Source organism: Hyaena hyaena, unplaced genomic scaffold, assembly GCF_003009895.1.
Source record: "Hyaena hyaena isolate Hyena2069 unplaced genomic scaffold, ASM300989v1 scaffold_583, whole genome shotgun sequence".
Lineage (NCBI taxonomy): Eukaryota > Metazoa > Chordata > Mammalia > Carnivora > Hyaenidae > Hyaena > Hyaena hyaena.
Window position 1 is genome coordinate 932,311 of NW_024081216.1, and position 20,042 is coordinate 952,352.

General features: G+C 35.2%; 1 protein-coding gene across 9 annotated transcripts in view; it reads right to left on the reverse strand.

Moving 5' to 3' along the window:
* SOX6 (SRY-box transcription factor 6) overlaps positions 1-16,969 on the reverse strand; it is a 357,612-nt gene extending 340,643 nt beyond the window's left edge. For all 9 annotated transcript variants that reach the window (XM_039256670.1, XM_039256668.1, XM_039256665.1 and 6 more), the window contains exon 1: positions 16,733-16,969. In XM_039256670.1, coding sequence (XP_039112601.1) covers positions 16,733-16,969 — 237 coding nt within the window. The remainder of the gene's footprint in view (positions 1-16,732) is intronic.
* Positions 16,970-20,042: the final 3,073 nt, after the last annotated feature.

The following is a 20,042-nucleotide window of genomic DNA, read 5'->3' on the forward strand; positions in this document are numbered from 1 at the left end:
GAAAGACTTTTATCTCTCTATTCTGACTGACAGGCTTGCTGGATAGTGGATTCTTGGTTGCATATTTTTTCTGTTCATTACATTGAAGATCTCCTGCCATTCCTTTCTGGCCTGCCAAGTTTCATTAGATAGGTCTGTCACCACTCTGATAGGTTTCCCTTTGTATGTTAGGGCCCTTTTCTCCCTAGCTGCTTTCAAAATTCTCTCTTTCTCCTTCTATTTTGCCAGTTTCACTATGATATGTCGTGCAGATGATCGATTCAAGTTACGTCTGAGGGGAGTTCTCTGTGCCTCTTGAATTTCAACTTCTACTTCCCTCCCCTGGTTGGAGAAGTTCTCTGCTATAATTTGTTCCAGGACTCCTTCAGCACGTTCCCTCTCTCTTCCTCTTCTGGAATTCCTATGATACAGATATTGTTCCGTTTGATTGTATCGCTGAGCTCTCGAACTCTTCTTTCATGTTCCTGGATCAGTTTATCTCTCTTTTCTCAGTTTCTTGTTTTTCTATAATGGTGTCTTCTAAATCACTTATTCTCCTTTCTGCCTCTTCAGTCCGTGCATTGGACTCCTCCAGTTTATTATGTATCTCATTTATCCCATTTTTTAATTCACCATAACTATTTTTAAGCTCCATATTGTTTATAGCCATAGTTTCTCTGATGTCTTCCATGCTTTTTTCAAGCCAGGCGATTGTTCTAAATTCTTGTTCAGTTATGTTGCTTATATTTGTTTTGAGCAGTTCTCAAGGTGTCATTTCTTCCTGGAGTTTCTTTGAAGGAGAGTTCTTCCGTTTCATCATTTTGGTTAGCTTTCTATCTCTTGTTAATTTTAAAAGCTTGTTGTACACACGTACACTACAAGTTCTGCTGTATTAGAGAGGGCTCTTTTGACTGTTCAGGGCCTGTCTGTTAAGGAAGTGTTTGGATGGGGTCTCTTGGTTTCTCTTGTTGAGCGTTGGTTATTTTGTTTCCCTACTGGTAGTGGTATTTAAGACCTTCCACCATGTGTAGTTTGGCTTGTTTCTTGAGGCAGCCCCACTTATGAGGTTTCCTTCCCAGTGTACTCTCTTTCTCTTCCTAAAATCCTGTGGCTCAGGGTCCTACAACTTCAGGCCTTCTCTGTTTGAGAGATGGATGCAGGCGAAATGTATGGAGCTCCTTATTTCTCAATCTTGTCTTCTAAATTAAATTATTTAAAAGGAATCCTTGCAATCTAGATCCTTATCATTATCACCCTTTGTTTCCCATTTACTCTCAAAGATGAACAAAATCAATCTATTTCCTCTTCTGTAATTAGAGTTTTTAAATATCTTAGGGGAGGGATCAAATTAATCGTTCTTTTCTAAGTGACACTCCTCCAGTTTCTATACCCATTTCCCATTTGACATGGTTTCCACACCCTTCATCTCCTCTGATTCAATCCAGTCTCTAGACATTGTTCTAAAAATGTGTTGCCAAGAACTGAATACCAAAGTTCTATATCTTCATTTTCAGCAAGAAGAAAAGTAACACTCAGAAGATCATGTAGCTTCCCTCATGTCACACAAGTAGAGCTGGCAGAACTAGTTTAAAATCCAAATGTAGGCTTCTGACTCCAAATCCAGTGCTTTTCCCATTCCACAAGGCTATAATAAAGTCACTCTCAACAGTAAAAGATGCCATAATTCCAAAAACACCTACCTTCCAAATCTTTTCTTTTTTTTGAGACAGGAATTCTACTTTCTTATTAACCCTAATCCAAGAGTTACCAAGAAGTACCTTCTATTAGTTATCTATTGTATAAAAATCACTCTAAGACAGGGCTTAAAACAATAATAATTATTTATTCCTTTTTTTTTTTTAATGATTTCTGTGGATCAGGAATTTGGGAGCATCTGGGCTGGGTGATTCTGTCTCAAGGTCTCCCATGAGACTGCCAGTAAGTTAGTGGCTAAGGCTGGAGTCATCTCAAAGCTTCTTTATTCACAAATGTGAACACTTTAAGAGTGTGGAGCTAGAAGCTGGGGTTTCATGGACATCTTCCTCTATCTCTATGTGGTCTCTTAACATGATCTTTTCTCTCCAGGATTTTAGTTTCAGAGCAATTGGACTTCTTACATGGTATATCAGACTTCCAAGGGTGTATGCTCCCAGAAAGGTCAAATGAAAGTTATATCACTATTTCTAACCTAGTCTGAAGAGTCATGCCATGTAACTGTCAGTGCAATCTATTCAACAGTAATCACCAAGGCTGGCACATAGTCAAGAGAGTGGGATTTAGACTCTGCCTTTCTACAAGATGGGGTTAAAATTATATCCTCAAATAGTTTCTGTAAGAAATGAATAATATATAAAGTGCTCAGTGGACAATAACTACTCTTATTATTAAATTAAAATGTCCTTTGTCCAATTGTCTTGTGTTTCCATTTTTAATTCTGAAAATACAGTCATGATGACCACTGACACCATTTTTAGGTATTAATTTATTCTTGTTCATCTAAGTATGATAATAAATACTACATGACATTACTCTCTTCCATATCAATGCTCAAAAATCACAAATTAATATAAAACTAATATAAAGTCATCTCAAACCAATTCCATCAAGACTTGACCCCTCACAAAACCCCAGTAACCTTAGCATTTCTGATTAGCTTTTTCTAAGGATACATACTATCAATTCCCACTTAATCTAACTGCATATGGATTATCTACATTCTGTCCTGGAACAGCTATAGTACACTAACTGCCCTAATTCATCTCAGTTGCCAACTGTACCTTGACCAAGAATATGAAAGGCAGTCATAACTGCAAACAGAGAAGAGCTGTAGGCTGAGGCTGCAAAAGTCAGACAAGAGGTCAGTAACTGAGACAAGCAGAGACCATCAGTCAGGAATGAAATCTTGCCCTCCATAATGGAGTCAAAACCTACATACAAATGGAAGTCATTGGTGCTGGGAGAAATGACTGGGAAAAAGCCTCTCTATGCAGCTGCATGAATCAACTTCCCTACCTGCTGCCCAACTTAATTGTAGGAACAGAATGTTATCCTCTCTTACTCTTTCCTCCACCCATTAGCAAGGCTGAATTAAATGTATCCACTCTTATTGCACTCTTGTTGTCATTTTGTTTTTGTTTTTGCTTTCCATTTCAGTTATACTGCCTTTCCAATTTCAGCTTTATCCTCACTCTAGTCTACCCACCCCCCTAGATAAGATGATTGGGATACCAAATTACAGGTTTGTCCCTGATTTCTGACAGCTTCCAGTCTACAGCAAGTTTCTGTTTCCTTAAACCCTACCCCAAACCACTGAAACAAAACCCAAATCCTACAAAATGTTCTTTTGAATACTTTGTAACTGAGGCACTCAATGATTCTCTATGGTGCATGTTCTTCTGATTGTAGTGAGTAATAAAACCAATTTTCTCAATTACAGGTATGTCCTGGTAGTCTTTGACTGAAAGAAATTAATGGGATGCAATGTCTGTAAAGAAATTAAACACAATAATAAAACCAACTAAAAGTTGGTACTAGCAACTCAGCCATGTCAGTGATCAATGTTCTCTGCCAGAACAGATGGCTCTATACCCCTTCTTCTGTATGCATTGCATTTTACATATTTTAAGTTTTGATTAAGCATTCAAGGTATATTACATATACACATGTATTTTAATATATTTTAATTAGTTATAATTAAAACTATAAATATATATTTATATATGTATATTCTAGGTATGTCCTGCTTTTTCTGATTCTCCACTTCAAGCACTCCTTTCTTATAAGCCCAAAACTATCTGACAACTGTGTTGTATAAGACACATTCTACTACAGTATGATGGGGTGACTGACAGATAAAGCTTTACCTAATCTAGGTTCCAATAACTTCTTGCTAACAAAGGAAATGTAACCTTTTTAATATGCTGAAAACTAAATTGCTAACATTCATAGGTTCTTTCTCAGAGGAAAAAGTATGTTTTTCTCTAATGTGACATATTTTAAGGAAAAGCATTGGATTAAGGAAGCTTAAATAAATGAAAATACTGAATTTAGTTCCAATTAACAGCAGGTTATTCCTGACAAAAGTATCACTAACTCTAATAGTAAAACAAAGTATTATTTTTCTCTTTTATTAAAACTGATACTTGGGGGCACCTAGGTGGCTCAGTCTTTTAAGCCTCTGACTCTCAATTACAGCTCAGGTGTCATGATCTCATGATTCATGGGTTTAAGCCTCACAATTTCAGCTCAGGTCATGATTTCAAGGTTCATGGGTTCTAGCCCCACATTGGGCTCTACACTGGCATTGCAGAGCCTGCTCGGAATTCTTGGTCTCCTTTCCCCTCTCTCTGACCCACCCCCACTCACTCATGCTCTCCCTCTCAAAATAATTAAATAAACTTAAAAAAACTGAAACTTGGTAGAATATATTAGATTCATATAGCATTTTCAAAGTTGGCACAACACCATGCCACTTTACACTATTATTATACTGTTCAATAACAATAAATTTATTCATTATGCACCAGAATATAAATTTATTACTACTATTTGCTAAAGTGTCATGATTCCTAAAGCCTAAGAAATAAAAGCTATTGTTTTAAAGTGTTACTTTGATTCAAAGAAAAAAATTACAATACTAAGTTTTTTAAATGTCCTCATCACCATGATATTTAATAAATGAAAATAAAATACAGAAAAAAATATTAAATTCCCCAACTTGTCAAGACAAGCACATAGAGAAGCTTTGCCTCATCTATACATATCAGCTTCACATATTGAATCAAAATCTCAAGATTCAAAGGTCCTTAAAAATCCAATTGCTAAATCCCATGTAGGATTTTTCCCCTGTGCAGAAAAAAGGTGGTATAATAGTTAAGAAAACAGAGGCTCTCTGGGCCACATTTTGCAGTTAATTCGCAGTTTTTCCATCTACCTGCCATATAATGCAGGCGAGTTAGTTAACCTCTTTGTGTCTTAATTTCCTCATCTATAAAATAGGAGTGATACCAGCAGTACAGAACCTACCTCATAGCATTATTGTAAAAAATAAATGAATTAAAAAAAATAAAACCATTTAGAACAGTACTCATTACAGTGTAAGTGTTCATTAAATGGTGATGGTGGTGGTAGTGATGTTCACTGTTACAATATCCCTTACAAGTAATTTTTTGGTCTCTCCTAAACACCTCCAATAATGGAAGATGTGATTTCTCCCAAAGCAGTCCATTCCATCCATGCAGGGTTATTAAACATTCTTATTAATAAGGATATTAATAATAGAATATTATAGAATGTTATTATTATATTAATACATTAATAAAATAGTAATCTTTCAAACTTTCTTATATCCCATGTGAACATTTAGAATGACATTTTAAAACACACAGCTATTATAGTATCCTTGAATCTTCTCTTTTTTCTAGGCAAAACATCCCTGATTTCTTTCTCATAAGACATAGGTCAGCCATCCTGATAGTTCTCCCCTGAGTACGTTCTAATTTGTTTCTCCCTTTCTTAAACAACAGTGCCCTTAACTGAATGTACTCAATATTCTAAACAACAGAGAATTAAGGCACACTACCAGTGCCTTAGAGATATACTTTAAACATCTAATGTCATGGGACAGGCAGCCTCAGAGATGAGAATATGATTTTTTTGGTAATGGAGTAGTAAGAAGATCTTTCAGTCAGGCCGGCCTGTTAGATCAACACATAGGACAACATTCTATCAAGGTTCAGCTATTAGCTGATTTGTGTGCCTACCAACTCCAGACAGTTACTTTCATTTGGCAATTCACTAATATTCAAACTACCATATGACACTCAACTTAAATAACACTACCAGGCTAGGCTGAGTTGGCTAAGACAATTTTAACTTTGAAGCCCAAAAAGTTTAAAGTAGCAAGAGACTTGGTGATTACACAGTTCAAATCTTTCATTTTTGAGATGAGGAAATTGAAGTCCAAAGATATAAAGTGACTTCCCTAAGGTCACACAGCAAATTAGTGACAGAGATAAATAAGGCAATGTCCTTTCCTCTAAGTTATGTTTCCTCTAAATAATCTCAAGGAAAACATTTCCACTAAATCAAGAATTTTTATTTGTTTGCTTTTCACAATCCAAGGCTTTAGGGAATAAGGGGTGTGATTATGCAGAAGTTGGAGAAGTATAATTGGACAAGTTTTAACAAAGCAAGTTTCTATGCATGGAGAGTCTCAATTCCATAGAGCTGTTCTTATGAGATAGCTATTTACTCTAGTGTCAAGTCTATTATCTTCATGGTGTCCTCCTCTGCAGTTGTTTTTCCCTTTCTTTCCCATTTGAGAAAATCCAGTGCACTTATGAAAATAACTATATTTTTATATAGAATCAGCAAAGCAGGTAGTCTGCTTTAAATGAACCCAAAGACTATAGTGGATGCTTAATTTATATGTACATCACTGGATCCAGGTATCAGTCAGATCACCAGGAACCCATTTAACCATCACCCAAATGAGGAATAATGAAGAGTATTTTGAAATAGTGGACAAACTCAGACACCAGAATTTTGAAGCTGAAGCAAAGGAGGTGAAGTAAAAAACCTTCCTAACGAGTACCAAAAACAGGCAAATAGCCTTAAAAATAGGAGAATCGCAGCACCAAGGGGGACCTCTTGTATGACACTGGCTCAGAATTAACAGGGAAGAGGAGGACTTTTAGTATGACACAGGTAATCTGTTGAAATGCTATTTAATCTAGCTTCTGGGAAACCTGCCCGTAACTCAAGACAGAAATTTGGGCCATTGTAAGGGAAGAGGATCTGCAATCATTCAAGGGTATCAGAGTAGCTTCTGAAAAAATAAGATATAAAACTTTTAGGAAAAAAATGTAAGGTAGTTGGGATTCACTAGAAAAACAGTAGTAATTAAGCCTCCAGTAACAAATATCGGTATAATTACCTATGTCTTGGTTGTCTATCTAAAAATGATGAGACTGGGGTCACATAAAAAACAGCTCAGCATATGTCCTTTGTATATCACAAGCCTTAATATTAAAAATGACCAGACCCCAATCAAGGCCTGTTGAATCCATTTGTCACTAAACAGAGATCCTGCTCTATTAACAGTGAAGTTCTCCCGTGACCTTGTTTGTCCAGGGAAGAACTAGAGAACGAACTGCTGTCTCTCTCTCATCCACACTGAGAACTTGCAGCTGCTCTGGGGACTCCAACACCTCCTCTCTTCACTGGATCTTGCCCAGTGAGGGTCCCAATTTAGAGAATTCTACCGCAAAAGCCTTCAAATTTCCTTCTGGTATGTCAAATACGTGTAAAGGCTTAACAAGAAACTCTTGGTAATCCAGAAATTTAAAAATCACCTCTGTAGCTCTTTAAGTTTTTAACACTTAGAACAAGTACAAACAGACTGAAAATGATACCTCAGAGGCTTTGTTGCTAATAAAACATCTATTCTATCTATCTGCATTTACATTTCCAGGAAAAGGGAAAGTAGGCACAAAAATGTCACCAATTTACTAGAAAGCAGTAAGTAGAGGTCTAATTCTGTCGTCAGGTGCCCTCAATATCTGGAAGCTATACACTACGATACCTGGGGGCAGCACATAACCTTGAATTAATTGATGGCTCACCTACAGTCTTAGAGCCCAGGCTCTTTCTCGAGGGGCAGCAGGTAGGGAACAAAGGCATGAATTTATATTTTTCTCTCTAACTTCCAAATACCCCCCAAAACTCAGATTCAGGTAAATTCCTTGCTCTATTGTGTCAGTCCTCATGGATTCAAGGAACAGTAGTCAAAAGGACAGTGAAATTCTATTCTTACTGACAATTTTGGAAAGGTAAATAAATTATAATCAACTTCACATACAAAATATACCAATATAAGAACAAAAAAAAAAGAGAGAGAGAGAGAGGTATGTTTGGTAGAAGCACACCAGGAACAAAATAGTTTCAAAAACAGAAGGCTGCGTATTAACTCTGAATTCAGGAGCAAACTCTTCTCAATTTGTTTATGAGTTACATTAGCTTAATCCTAGCTAACCCAGTTCTTCTTTAAAAAGCTACTAAGTCACCACTAGAGCTAAATAAAAAATTCCTAAATAACAGTAATTGCCAAAAAAATGCTCATTTTGTGTGTTTCAACGTAAATGAATCTCTTCTATTATACTACCCTAATCCATCTATGCTTAAAGGAGGGCCTATCTTCCCAGAAGTTTGATGAACTTGAGAATATTGCATTCTAGGTACTCTAAGTACACCGGCGGTAAAAACAAATCAGAGTTAATTTATAATGAAAGCAAAAGTTTACAAAATAATTCCCAATCATTTTATTAAATAAGGTTTCCCATTTTCTAGGATGTTAATGAAATATAAAGAAGATAAATGAAATGCATAAATATTCATTTCTAATTTTTACCTGATTGTAAAATTTTATTAGCAAAGGTTTATAATTTATACTTTGGATTTGAGAATGTGGTTTACACAGAGATATATTATTGAACTCAATTTGTATCACCTAGAAAAATAATGCCTAGAGGTCACGAGAATGCAGTAATACCAAAATAATACTTAAAAGGTTAATAGTATAAAAAATAAATGTCATCACACTGAAAGCTATATTAACAAAAGCAATAATGGCTTGAAGTTGTTCTTCTTTTGAAAGGTTACATTTCTCTTGGAGAGCAAGGAAAACTTATTGCAGAGGACAATCAAACAGTGGGATAATTTGCATATCAAGATAATTAAGGCACATTCATTAGATGTGTTCAAGAAAAATTAGGTATGTTCATGTAAGGAACAGAGTAGGCTCTTTCCTGCTTAATGCAGGTGGTTTGACTCAACAATCAAAGAGAGCCCTTTCAATCTCATCTCCAAATGATTCATTATGTTAAAGTTGCCTTTATGGAAAGCAACCCTCTCCAAATTAGCGTAAGAAGGTAGAGCAGGAGGAGTGAAAATACAATCCCAGCTTCCTCCTTCCAAAGCAAAATGCTTCCTATCACAGGTACTACCATGTTATTCAAGCTGATGTAGAAGGAGCTGAACATTCATATCTCATTCTAGTCATGAAAAGTTCAAATCAATCATGGAAAAACTGCATGCTATTTAATATATACATTGCCTTCTACAACATGTTGCTTGGAAGCCTTATAGGAATGCACAGATTTCATTATTTCAGTTATCGCATTGCATTATAGTGATGTATCCCGATCACCAATAGGCAAGAAGGAATTCTGTATAAGAAAGTGTATGTTAATCAGAATCATCTATTTAGACTGTGGAGTTTTGTTTTAATCAGAAAACTATTGGTGTCTTGGGGCGCCTGGGTGGCTTAGTCGGTTAAGCGTCCGACTTTCGCTTAGGTCATGATCTCGCGGTTCGTGGGTTCGAGCCCCGCGTCGGGCTCTGTGCTGACTGCCAGCTCAGAGCCTGGAGCCTGTTTCAGTCTGTGATTCCCTCTCTCTCTGACCCTCCCCTGCTTACGCTGTCTCTCTCTCTCTCCTAGAAATAAATAAAACATTAAAAAAAAAAAAAGAAAACTATTGGTGTCTTGACGTCAGCTTCCATAGATTAATACTGACCAATTTGATAAAAAGTCTATCTAAAAAAATAAAAAGATATTCTACTGTATTCAAATGTCATTTGGATCCATCAAGAAAATAAAACTATCTGGAACAGGCCTGGCTCAATCAAGCTTATATGCTACACTAGATCATCCTAGATTTTCTATTAATAATCAAGTCTTATTTTGAACAATTATTGAAAAGTGACCTTTCCTAAGTGTTTGAAATGCTAAAGAACCCAAACTATACTTTGGTCATGAAGGAATATTTGCATATTGATAGTAAACAGGAAAAAAAATCAAACCACAGGAGCGGCCCTGGCATCACAAGGAGGTGTACACTAGCAGCATATTGGTGAAAGAAATGAAAACAAAATATTTTCAAGGCATAAAAATGAAGCAAATTAGGGGAATATTGGTTGAATCCCAGAAAAGATAATCCTTATGAACATGAAGGAATGCTGTAAACTGTAAGTGAATGCCAGTAATAGAGTCTGTTAAGAGATTCATGTTATAGTCAGTGCTCTGCAAACTCCAGTCACTGGCTCTTATACAGCCTGAAAGATTAAAATAAAAATAAACATGGCATATCTCTTCTCCTTGAAAACATTCTAGTATACACAATTTTATTACACTGAAAAAAAAAAATACCAGGGCCTGATTTCCTTGAACTGTCAAAGTACAAAAGAAATGCAAAAAGTCTTCGCACAGATGTAGCAAAGTACTGGATTTTTATATTTTGGCAGGTGCTCAATATGCAGCCCACATAATCACATGTTAATGACAAGAGTGTGTTAATCAGCATGCATACCTGATTCCTTCTTGCCCAAGGGGGAAAAAGCCAACTATTCCAGAGCTTGTTAATGTTTCTACTTTTGATAAAGATTTTGATAGTACGCTAGGTAAGAAAACTTTTCCAAAATGTATATTTAAAGACGTATTATATCATTAAGGTTAGTAATAAAATAATTCCAGTTTCCATAAACATCAAGATATTTTCAAGTAGCATACCAGTAATCATTCTGTTACATTAACAAACCCAGATTTGGGGAAGATCTTATTTTAAAGATCTACATTTTTTTATTAGCAGGAGTGAAACAGTGCACATAACCAGGGTATAGAAATACAAAGATGATCAATGTGTTAACACTAGACAACATCTGTTGTCTGTTTTACTACCCACACCATGCAATAAAACATGGTTTCACTTTTTGGGCAAATTGTAAGTACATTTCTGTCATTAAATTTCTGAAATGGTTTAAAAAGAGACAGTACTATGTGCTAATACAGTTTCAAATTTACAGAAAATGGGAAATCTCCCAAAGGACTTCCTGAAGAAAGTTGTTTCATAACTCAGGGAACAAGGACAGACATTTTCTCACTCATTACCAGAAGTCTAGATTTGAAATTTACTTAAATTGAATGAATTTCCATAATCTTAAAATGAGAGGAGTAGTAACTAAATTTTCCAGGAAGTCTAAACTTTGCCAGCTCATGGGTTCTTTTCCCATGATTCACAGACGAAGCAGGTACCAAAAAGATGCACATAAACTTTGCCTTAGGTGTTAAGACTATAAATGGGACCAAGCAAACTAGTGGGTTTCACTATACTTTCTAAAGCATGGTCTCAATAAAAGTGAGAAAATACATTTCATTTGGGTGTTATCTACTATCTTAAATGACTAAATCTTACCAAAAACTGGCAACAGCTCAAGTTCTTAAAATCTTTTAAAAGCTTAAAAAATTAGAAATCTTCTAAAAGCCTATCACAACATGAATAATGGCTGAGAAGGATTAAATCCTCACTCAAAATTCCTGGACTATGTCATCATGTATGACAACGGCTCCAACACCAGTCACAGTACAAAGTTCACACCAGAATTTTATGACTCGAAATGAACACTACATAGAACACTCCAGAGTTGATTAGCAACTTCTTTGGACTAAAAGCAAGAAAAGCAGAAATGAAAAATTTTTTGTGAGCAAGATAGTATTGTTCCTAGTATTTATTAAGTATCCCAACATGCCTATGACTGTTTTCTTTCAATTACAGCAAAGGTCATCATTGGCATCTTTTATTTACAGAAAAAAAATATTTTTTAAACTTTTCTAAAACATAAAACTCACTCAGGGGAATTTAAGTAGGTCTCTAATTTAAGAAGCTCTGATATTCTGGGGCTGAAGGTCCAGTATGGTTATTTTTACTTAATTACACTAGTAATTAAAAGCCAGATGCATATAATCCAATTTTGTCTTAAATTACATATCAATATAAGCATGCATGCAACAGCACAGATGCATATGAACATTGAAGATCTCACTTACAATCTTGTCACTTTTTGGATGTTGTAAGAGCTGTTGGTACTCTGCCCACATCCACATGGCCTACCCCAGAAGTCACCTACAAACAGTTCCCTCTTAAGAAAAAGCTTCTGTCCTCATATGAGACCATTTTCCGTCCAGGAGTAAGCCTACCTCCTGGCCCCCTTCCTTGATCTTCACAAGTTCATTTCCTGTTCATTCTTAACTAAATTTCTACTCACTTGACTAACATCATGCTCACATGGCTTAAAATATTCTCCTCACCTTCTTTTGTGTGAATCCTGTCTTCCTCAGAATCTAGGGGAACTCAAAGAATGACCTCCCTAATTGTTCACTCTTCCACTTACCCTGAAACTCTCACTGGCACTATTAACATAATTTTCCTACTAGGTGTCCTTGTTTCTGGTATTATCTCCAATTTGTTTGCTGCACAGCAGCCAATATGATTTTTTTAAAACAGTAATTAAATCATGTTAGTCTCTTGCTTAAAATCTTCCAATGGCTTCCTCTTGCACTTGAAGTCTAAACACCTCACTGTAGCCTATGATACCCTCAAAGCCTCTGTCGTCTGCCTTCCTCTTTGACTTCAACTCATACCATTCTCTCTCTCACCCACTCCATTCCAGCCACTCTATGGTTTTCTGCTGTTCAAGTACACCAACTAAAAAGGCTGCTGCACTTACTATATATTCTAGCTGGGTGTCTTCCCCCAAATTTCTGCATAGTTGGTTCCTTCTCATTCAAATCTCAACTCAAAAGTCACACCTTCAAAAAGAACTTCTGAACTGTTTAAAGCAGTCATTCTAGATCACATTTTCTTATTTAATTTTCTTTATTCCATCTATCATTATCTGAAATTGGCTCACTCTGTGAAACTTTTTTATTGTATGTCATACTAGTAGAAGGTCCATGATAGCAGGGCTCCTTCCTGTCTTATTCATAAGCAAGTCTCTGTGCCTGGAACTTAGTAGGTGCTACATACTCAAGTAATCTTTAGGAGATAATACTTACAATATCATACTGCTGGTCATTAAATATAACCATAAAATGTTCCTTCATCCTTGTTAACAATGAAAAGAATGATACATTACACATTTTCTCAATGAAAAAAATGATGTGAATTTATTCCTGCCTAATGAATCAGTCCTTATGGGAACAAAAACACATATCAGGAGACAGTGTCAATATTCCTCTGGAACAAAAAGTTCTGGTATACTCATACCATAATGAGTAGTAGTGGCTGTATATAGTAAAAAAGGATGGTGAATTTTTATTTACACTAACTTTTGAGCCTTCAAATGGAATCTATCAATTTACACTAAACTTAAAATCAAGAATTTTGGTGTCTAAAGCATAAACTATTATAATTAAAATCAGAGCCTAAAGTTTTTTAATCTCAATTTGGTCTTTGAATGTCAAACTCTAAAATTTCTATTCTCCTTTGCTTATGCCATAATGAATTATTTTCCTTGTTTGAAACTGTGGGGTTTCATATTTTGTTGGAATGCCACCTCAAAATAATCAGAATTTCAACATTTCAAGATTTTTTTTTCTAATCAGGAAGTGGGAATTAGCAGAACTTCTCTGCTTTGTCTTTAGCCTCTCTTACAGTACAGCTCTACTGTAATCTTGATATTTCAAAGTAAAACTCTTCCTGAACCCAGTAGATAAGAAATTTTTAGTGTCTGTTTCTAACTGTTCATGAGTGAAGGCAATCAAAAAAATTAATAACAATGGAAGCTGAATAGGTGCTGGTAGAATTTGTGTTATTGTTTTTTACTTATAAATTTTATTCCTCCACAGCTATTTTATGGGGTTCAGTTACAGTGGGTAACAAGTATAAGAGAACAACCAAGTTTCACTTATCATAACAATACTTTTGGACTTCATAATTATTTGGAAAGTGGAATGAAGTAAAATGTTTATTAAATTTTACTTTAGTCATGGTCTCCCCACCCCAACAAATACACACACATGCATGCATGCACATATACATATATGCACATGTACACACACACATACACACACTCTATATGTAAGTTTGCAGGACTGCCCAGAAGCCTAAAATCCTTCTATTGTTTTTCTTCCCCATAAAGAAAAACAATGGTGATATGATACTTGCAGTGTAAGTCATTACAGGTCTGATGCTACAGTTGTTACACATTATTGAATCTATCGAATGAAAAGGGAGCACAAAGGGAATTTCCAAATGCAGCTGCTATTTCCCATTTGTTAAATCCTTTTATTATACCATATAAGTACACAGCTGGGAAATACTATAGAGTGGGAGTTAAAACAAAATATTTTGGCTTCCAGACATTCAGAATACACAAAGGCTCCAGTGGAAGGCATTGCTTGATATCAAAAGAGAGTGAAAGTTTGAAAACATTTCCAGCAAATATGATTTCTTTTATACTAATATATAACATATTTGCAAATTTAAACTATTTTATACTACCATAAATCCCTCTTAATATAAATTTGGTAAGCAAATTATTAATATCTATTTTCTGATAAAATTTTAGATCATAAAACTTTGAGAATAATGCACTGAAGCAATTTGGCACTTGCCAAAATACAAACAAAATTTTACTAAGGAACATAACAGTTCTCTAAAGAAGTAAATTTAAAGGGTATTATTTCTGCCTCAGCCTATATTTTTCAGCTTCATTACTTTTATTTGTCCATGACTATATTTGTCCTAAGAGGTGAAATAGATCTTGAGTCCATCTCTTTTCTGTATCCCAACTGCCCAAAGCTACTACCATCTCTTAACTGGACATCTTAAGTAGACTCCCAACAAGTCTTACTCTTTTAACTCTCTTTCCCATCCATTTGTACTATAGCCAGAGCAATCTATTTGCAATGTTCTAACACCTTTCAATGGTTCTCCATTGCACTTAGATTCAAACCTCACTTCCAAAGCATAATCTATATGGTCTTGGTGGATATAGCCTCTACCAGTCTCTCCAACTACGTCTGACACCACACTGCATCCTCACCGATTACACTCCAGCCACAAAGACTATCTTTCATTTCCTGATATTCACCTATATTTTTCTCACCTCAAATATTTCCTCCATGCTGTTCCTTCTGCTATTTTTACTCTTTCTTCTATTCTTTGCCTGGCTAGTTCTTGTCATACATAGGTCAGAGAAGGCATTCATATCCATCTATTCTAAATTAGGTTTATCCCATTATGTTCTCACATAGCATTCTGCTATATTCTTTTTCTTCCTAACACATTACAATTTTAATTATATACTTATGTATGTGTGTTTAACTTTTGTCCCCTCTCCTAGATATTAGTTCCATGAAAGCATAATCATGCATTTTTTTTCACCATAATACAGCCAGCACTGAGTAGAATGCCGAACCCAGAGAAAGTGCTACATAAATATCTGATGACTATATATATATATAGTCGTATATATATATATATAATGACCCTACTATCTTCTCAAAAAGCCAGTGGGTGTGACTAACTATCTACTTCACCCTTACTATCTTGGCGGTACAAAAATGATTATATTCAATCAGGAAAACAGACTGATAGTCTCGTCTTATTATACTTTCTCTTTCCCCCATTCAAGAAAAATAAATCTTCCAGTGGATCTATTAATTGTATAATGATAATCCCCTATGAACCTAAAGTTAGTCTAGAAAAGTCTTATTTTTCTTTCAATCTCCTACTTTTCACCTACGGCTACAGAGCACTAGTTGTGTCTGCAAAATCACCTGAAAAGGAAAAATGTCTGCCTCCATAATTTATGGAATCATGTCTTTGACATTAAGCATTAAGCACAGAGCAAGAATTTAAACATATGTTATCAGTTGTAAAGGTGTTTTGAAATATTACCTTATTTTTAACTAAAGAATAAAACTTTTCATCACAGACCACTTAAAATATCTTTAATTAACATTAACTAGAAGTTAAGAAATATAAAACAGGCTTTCAATTCCTAATCTAATAAAATATATTAAGGTTTTGGTCAGTTGTAGATGCAAAAAAATTGGATATTTTTGCTTTAAACTAGACAATGCCACTTACTGTGGCTTCTGTTTTGATGGCTAGAAATGGAATTTAGCATGGGAAAGCTGGCTAAGATACTGCATGGATCTGATGTTTCTACCTTCAGGGCAAACTCCTGCAGTCTGATTGAATGATACTCAGGAGCTTTGCATGTCCTTTTGAAATTAATGTATAGGCACAGAAGTGAAAAAAGATTTATCATAAATCAAAAATGATCATTAAAAATGATAAATACCTGCATTTCCTCCACTGAATATGTATTCACCATATGACTTCATTCACAGAGACATGTATGCTTAATAGAATATTTCAATGTTAATACACAGCCACACTCAAGAAATTCAGAGGGGTGCCTGGGTGGCTCAGTCAGTTAAACATCCAGCTCTTAATTTTGGCTCAGGTCATGATCTCAGGGGTTCATGGGTTCAAGCCCCACATTGGGCTCTGCTCTGACAGTACGGAGCCTGCTTGGGATTCTCTCTCCCTTTCTCTCTGCCCCCTCCCCTGCTCCCTTTCTGTCTGTCTGTCTGTCTCTCTCTCAAAATAAACAAACTTTTAAAAAGGAGATATTCAGAAAATAAGATAAACCTCCCCCCAAATTAAATTAAATACCTTTGGCAAGTGGATCTAATAATGGACAAAAACTAAATCACAAACCATTTTCTAATTTTTCCCAGTTGCTAGCACATTAGTAATATTAATATATACTTGGTGCTGGTTTTATGATCTGAACACAAATAACCCTATGATATGTATTTTGAGCTTTCCTTAAAACACCTATTTGTGATGAGGCCATACTAAAGGACACACTTAGTGACAGTGGCCAGATTTTAAAAACTCACCATTCTTTGCTGAGACGACAGCACAGTGTCCCAGTCAGCATCTTGTTGAATGGTATTGACAAGTGTTGGTAGCTCCTCAGAGTGAGGTTTGTTGTGCATTATGGGGTGCAGAGGCAGATGGGAGGCCACATGTTGATCACCACCCTCTTCCTTTTCCCTTGAGGTCAAATCTTGGGTCATGGCTTCCTCTCCATCAGCTGCACAGGCAAATGGAGAGGTGGCTTGCTTGGAAGACATTCTTCTGTAGGAGAAGGAGAGAGCATGGGTTCAAAAAGGCTGTCAATGAAAAAAGAACAAACCATCCCTTACATTTGGCTAATTCAGGAAAAAAAAAAGTAGGTTCTCTAACTCCAAGTTGTTTATGAGCTACTTTAAACCACTGATAAAAACTCAGCTCATCTGTACCACTCTCCCTCTGTGCTTTTAACCCAGCAAACCTCTTCCTAGTAATTGCTACACATCTTCTCCCTTAATCATCCACAAATGAAATTTTCATGGAATAGGTTTTCATAATTATAGTATATGTATGTGTGAATTTTTCCTCCCAATTCTCCCAACTAGGTTATTAACTTCTTATGAGTAATTCAGTTGATGGCTAACAATGGGGGGAGGGGATAAATAAGTGAATGAACTGGCAAATAAGCCAGTTTGAAGAATAATTTCAAAGTACAAAAATTCAAATTTCTCTTATGCTTTATGTAAGAAGAAAAGAAGTCTATGTGGGAAAATATAATAATGAGAGCTCATAATACATGTTGAAAGTCCTAAGCAGATTTGGTCCTGACTTTAGTTTACACCTTGTATTATGAGTGCTAAGCCTAACACTGTTTAGCGCCAATCTGACCCTTTTCTAAAGATCTTCCAAATGTGTCAACTACTGTAACTTAACTTTTAAGTGACATGTTGATTGAGTGGCTTATAATGTTAGATTAGTCTTGGGACAATTTTATAACATTTGAATAGAGTATATGAAACATCTATGCCTCTATTTTATATTAGAAAGTACATACAAAATTCAAAGCATTTACTGTGAAAATTGTAAAATGCCTACTATAGATCATATTTTTAAAACTGCAAAAACAAGAGTTTTTGGGTGGCTCAATCTGTTAAGCATCTGAATCTTGATTTAGGCTTAGGTCATGATCTCAGGTTCATGAGATTGAGCCCTATGTTGGCCTGCTTAGGATTCTCTTTTTCCCTCTCTCTCTGTCCCTTTCGTGCTCTAAGTAAGTAAGTAAGTAAGTAAGTAAATAAATAAATAAATAAATAAATACTTTTTAAAAATCTGCAAAAATAATTACTGTACATTTATCTATGTACCCACAAGTAAACATCGACTGCATTCTGCACAAGGTCTCCATTCTGTGCTGTATCAAGATGATTTTCTTAGCAAAATGTTTAGAAATAAAACCAACAAAAGTTTATAACTTAAGAGACAATTGAGTATTTTTTTCTAAAACTTTATGTTGTTTTGGGTTATAGCATCTTTAGCTCTAAAACTGCTGTGTAATGAAGGAATAAAATCTCCACCTTAATTGCTCTTTAACATTAATTGATTTCATACCATTTTTTAAAAAATGCACAAATCAGTTAACATAGGAAACCACATGAGCATTTTTCAAATTAGCAAATCATTAACTTGCTAGTACTGTTTCTACAGACAAATAAATACTGATTAAAGGGTCTAGAAATCTGAGATTAACAGTTAAATTTACAAATCTGTCACATGCTTTCATGAATATTGCAGTGAAGGAAATATCAAGTGCAAAGAAAAATAATTAAGTTAATTCCAATTTAAACAGTAGTTTTTATGTAGCAGCCCATGTTTCACATAGGATTTAACAGCTAATGCTAAATTTCTCACAATTAATGAGGGGGCTCAGATTTAGTATCCTACAGTGAAAAAAATTAATATAAGATCAGCTAATCTAATTATGCACAGTTCTAAATAAAAGTATTACAGGCTTTTGAAGTGCTTTGAAACATATTAAAATGCTGATACCTACTTATAATAATCATTCTACAAATAATAAAATTTCATCTATTAGATTTGATACTAGAAAATAACATGGGGGAAAGGAAGTGCAGAAGAATATCTATATTCTCTTTGAGGGGAAAGAAATCAAATGTCCTAAAGAGTACCATATCAAAGATAAGTATATTCTTGACTAATTTCTATCAATACTCACAAATAGAAAAATGTATACATATACATGTGGAAAATGATACCAAAGAATGTTTCTTATTGTACAAGGATCATAGTAAAAACCTACAGTAACACCAGGCAAATTATAACTGGGCTGCAAGCTTATCCAGAGTTTACCATGAGCAACAAGAGTGTTTTCATAGTTCAGATAATGACAGTGCCAATAATGTAACCATTCACATTAAAAACAAAAGAATGGATTTACTGCTGCTTTTAAAAACAGTTACATACAATTGAAAGTCATAAGGCAAAACTCAGAGTGACTTTAGCTCCCCAACAAACATCCTCTTATTATAAAGTGGCTTGGCTCCTTCCAATAGCAATATCTGTGATTGTTGCTTTAGTATAAATTAATCATGACACAAAACCCAAAATGAAAAGTCTCTTAAGAATAATTTCAAGTATAAACTGTACCAATGAACAATAGTGCACAATCCTAATTAAACACAACCCTGCAGCTGTAAAAATAGACTAAATCTGTCCAAAGCTGAGTTGAGTTTAAAGGCTGGTTTGTTAGAGTGTTTTTTTAAGGAAGGCTGGGCCCTCAGTCTTAATCAGCCAATAAATTATTTCCTGCAATTACATTAAATAGAAAATTATCTTCAAATGGGGAGTGTTAATTGAAAATCAAAATTCAGAGGGAAGTTTGGAAATTACACGCTGAATACAATTAGTGAGGAAAGGCTTCACCTCTACTTCATCAACAGTCTTCTGGTGATTCCTCCAGTGACCATTCAGGAAAGCTACCTATTTATAACATCACACAATTTGTCTTTTATTTTGCACCTCCAAATTCAAGTGCCTATCAAGGTTGCAAATAAAAGATAGGCTGCCAAAATAAAGCAATATTAAATTTGACTGTTCATCCTCAGTTCACACCATAGTTAGGGGACAAGGAGAGGGGGAAGGTAGACAATAACGGTTAACAACCAGGGAAGGCATACTCAACTTTGAAATCCTTCCCTTTAGCAAAGGAATTAACATTTGTGTTCCAAGAAGAATACTTTAGCATATCATATTTTATTTAATTTCTTGAGTTTACCGTAGTTCTCAGCATGTTCTTAGCAAAGAAAGAGGTGATTTTTGTGGTATTGTCCCACTGCA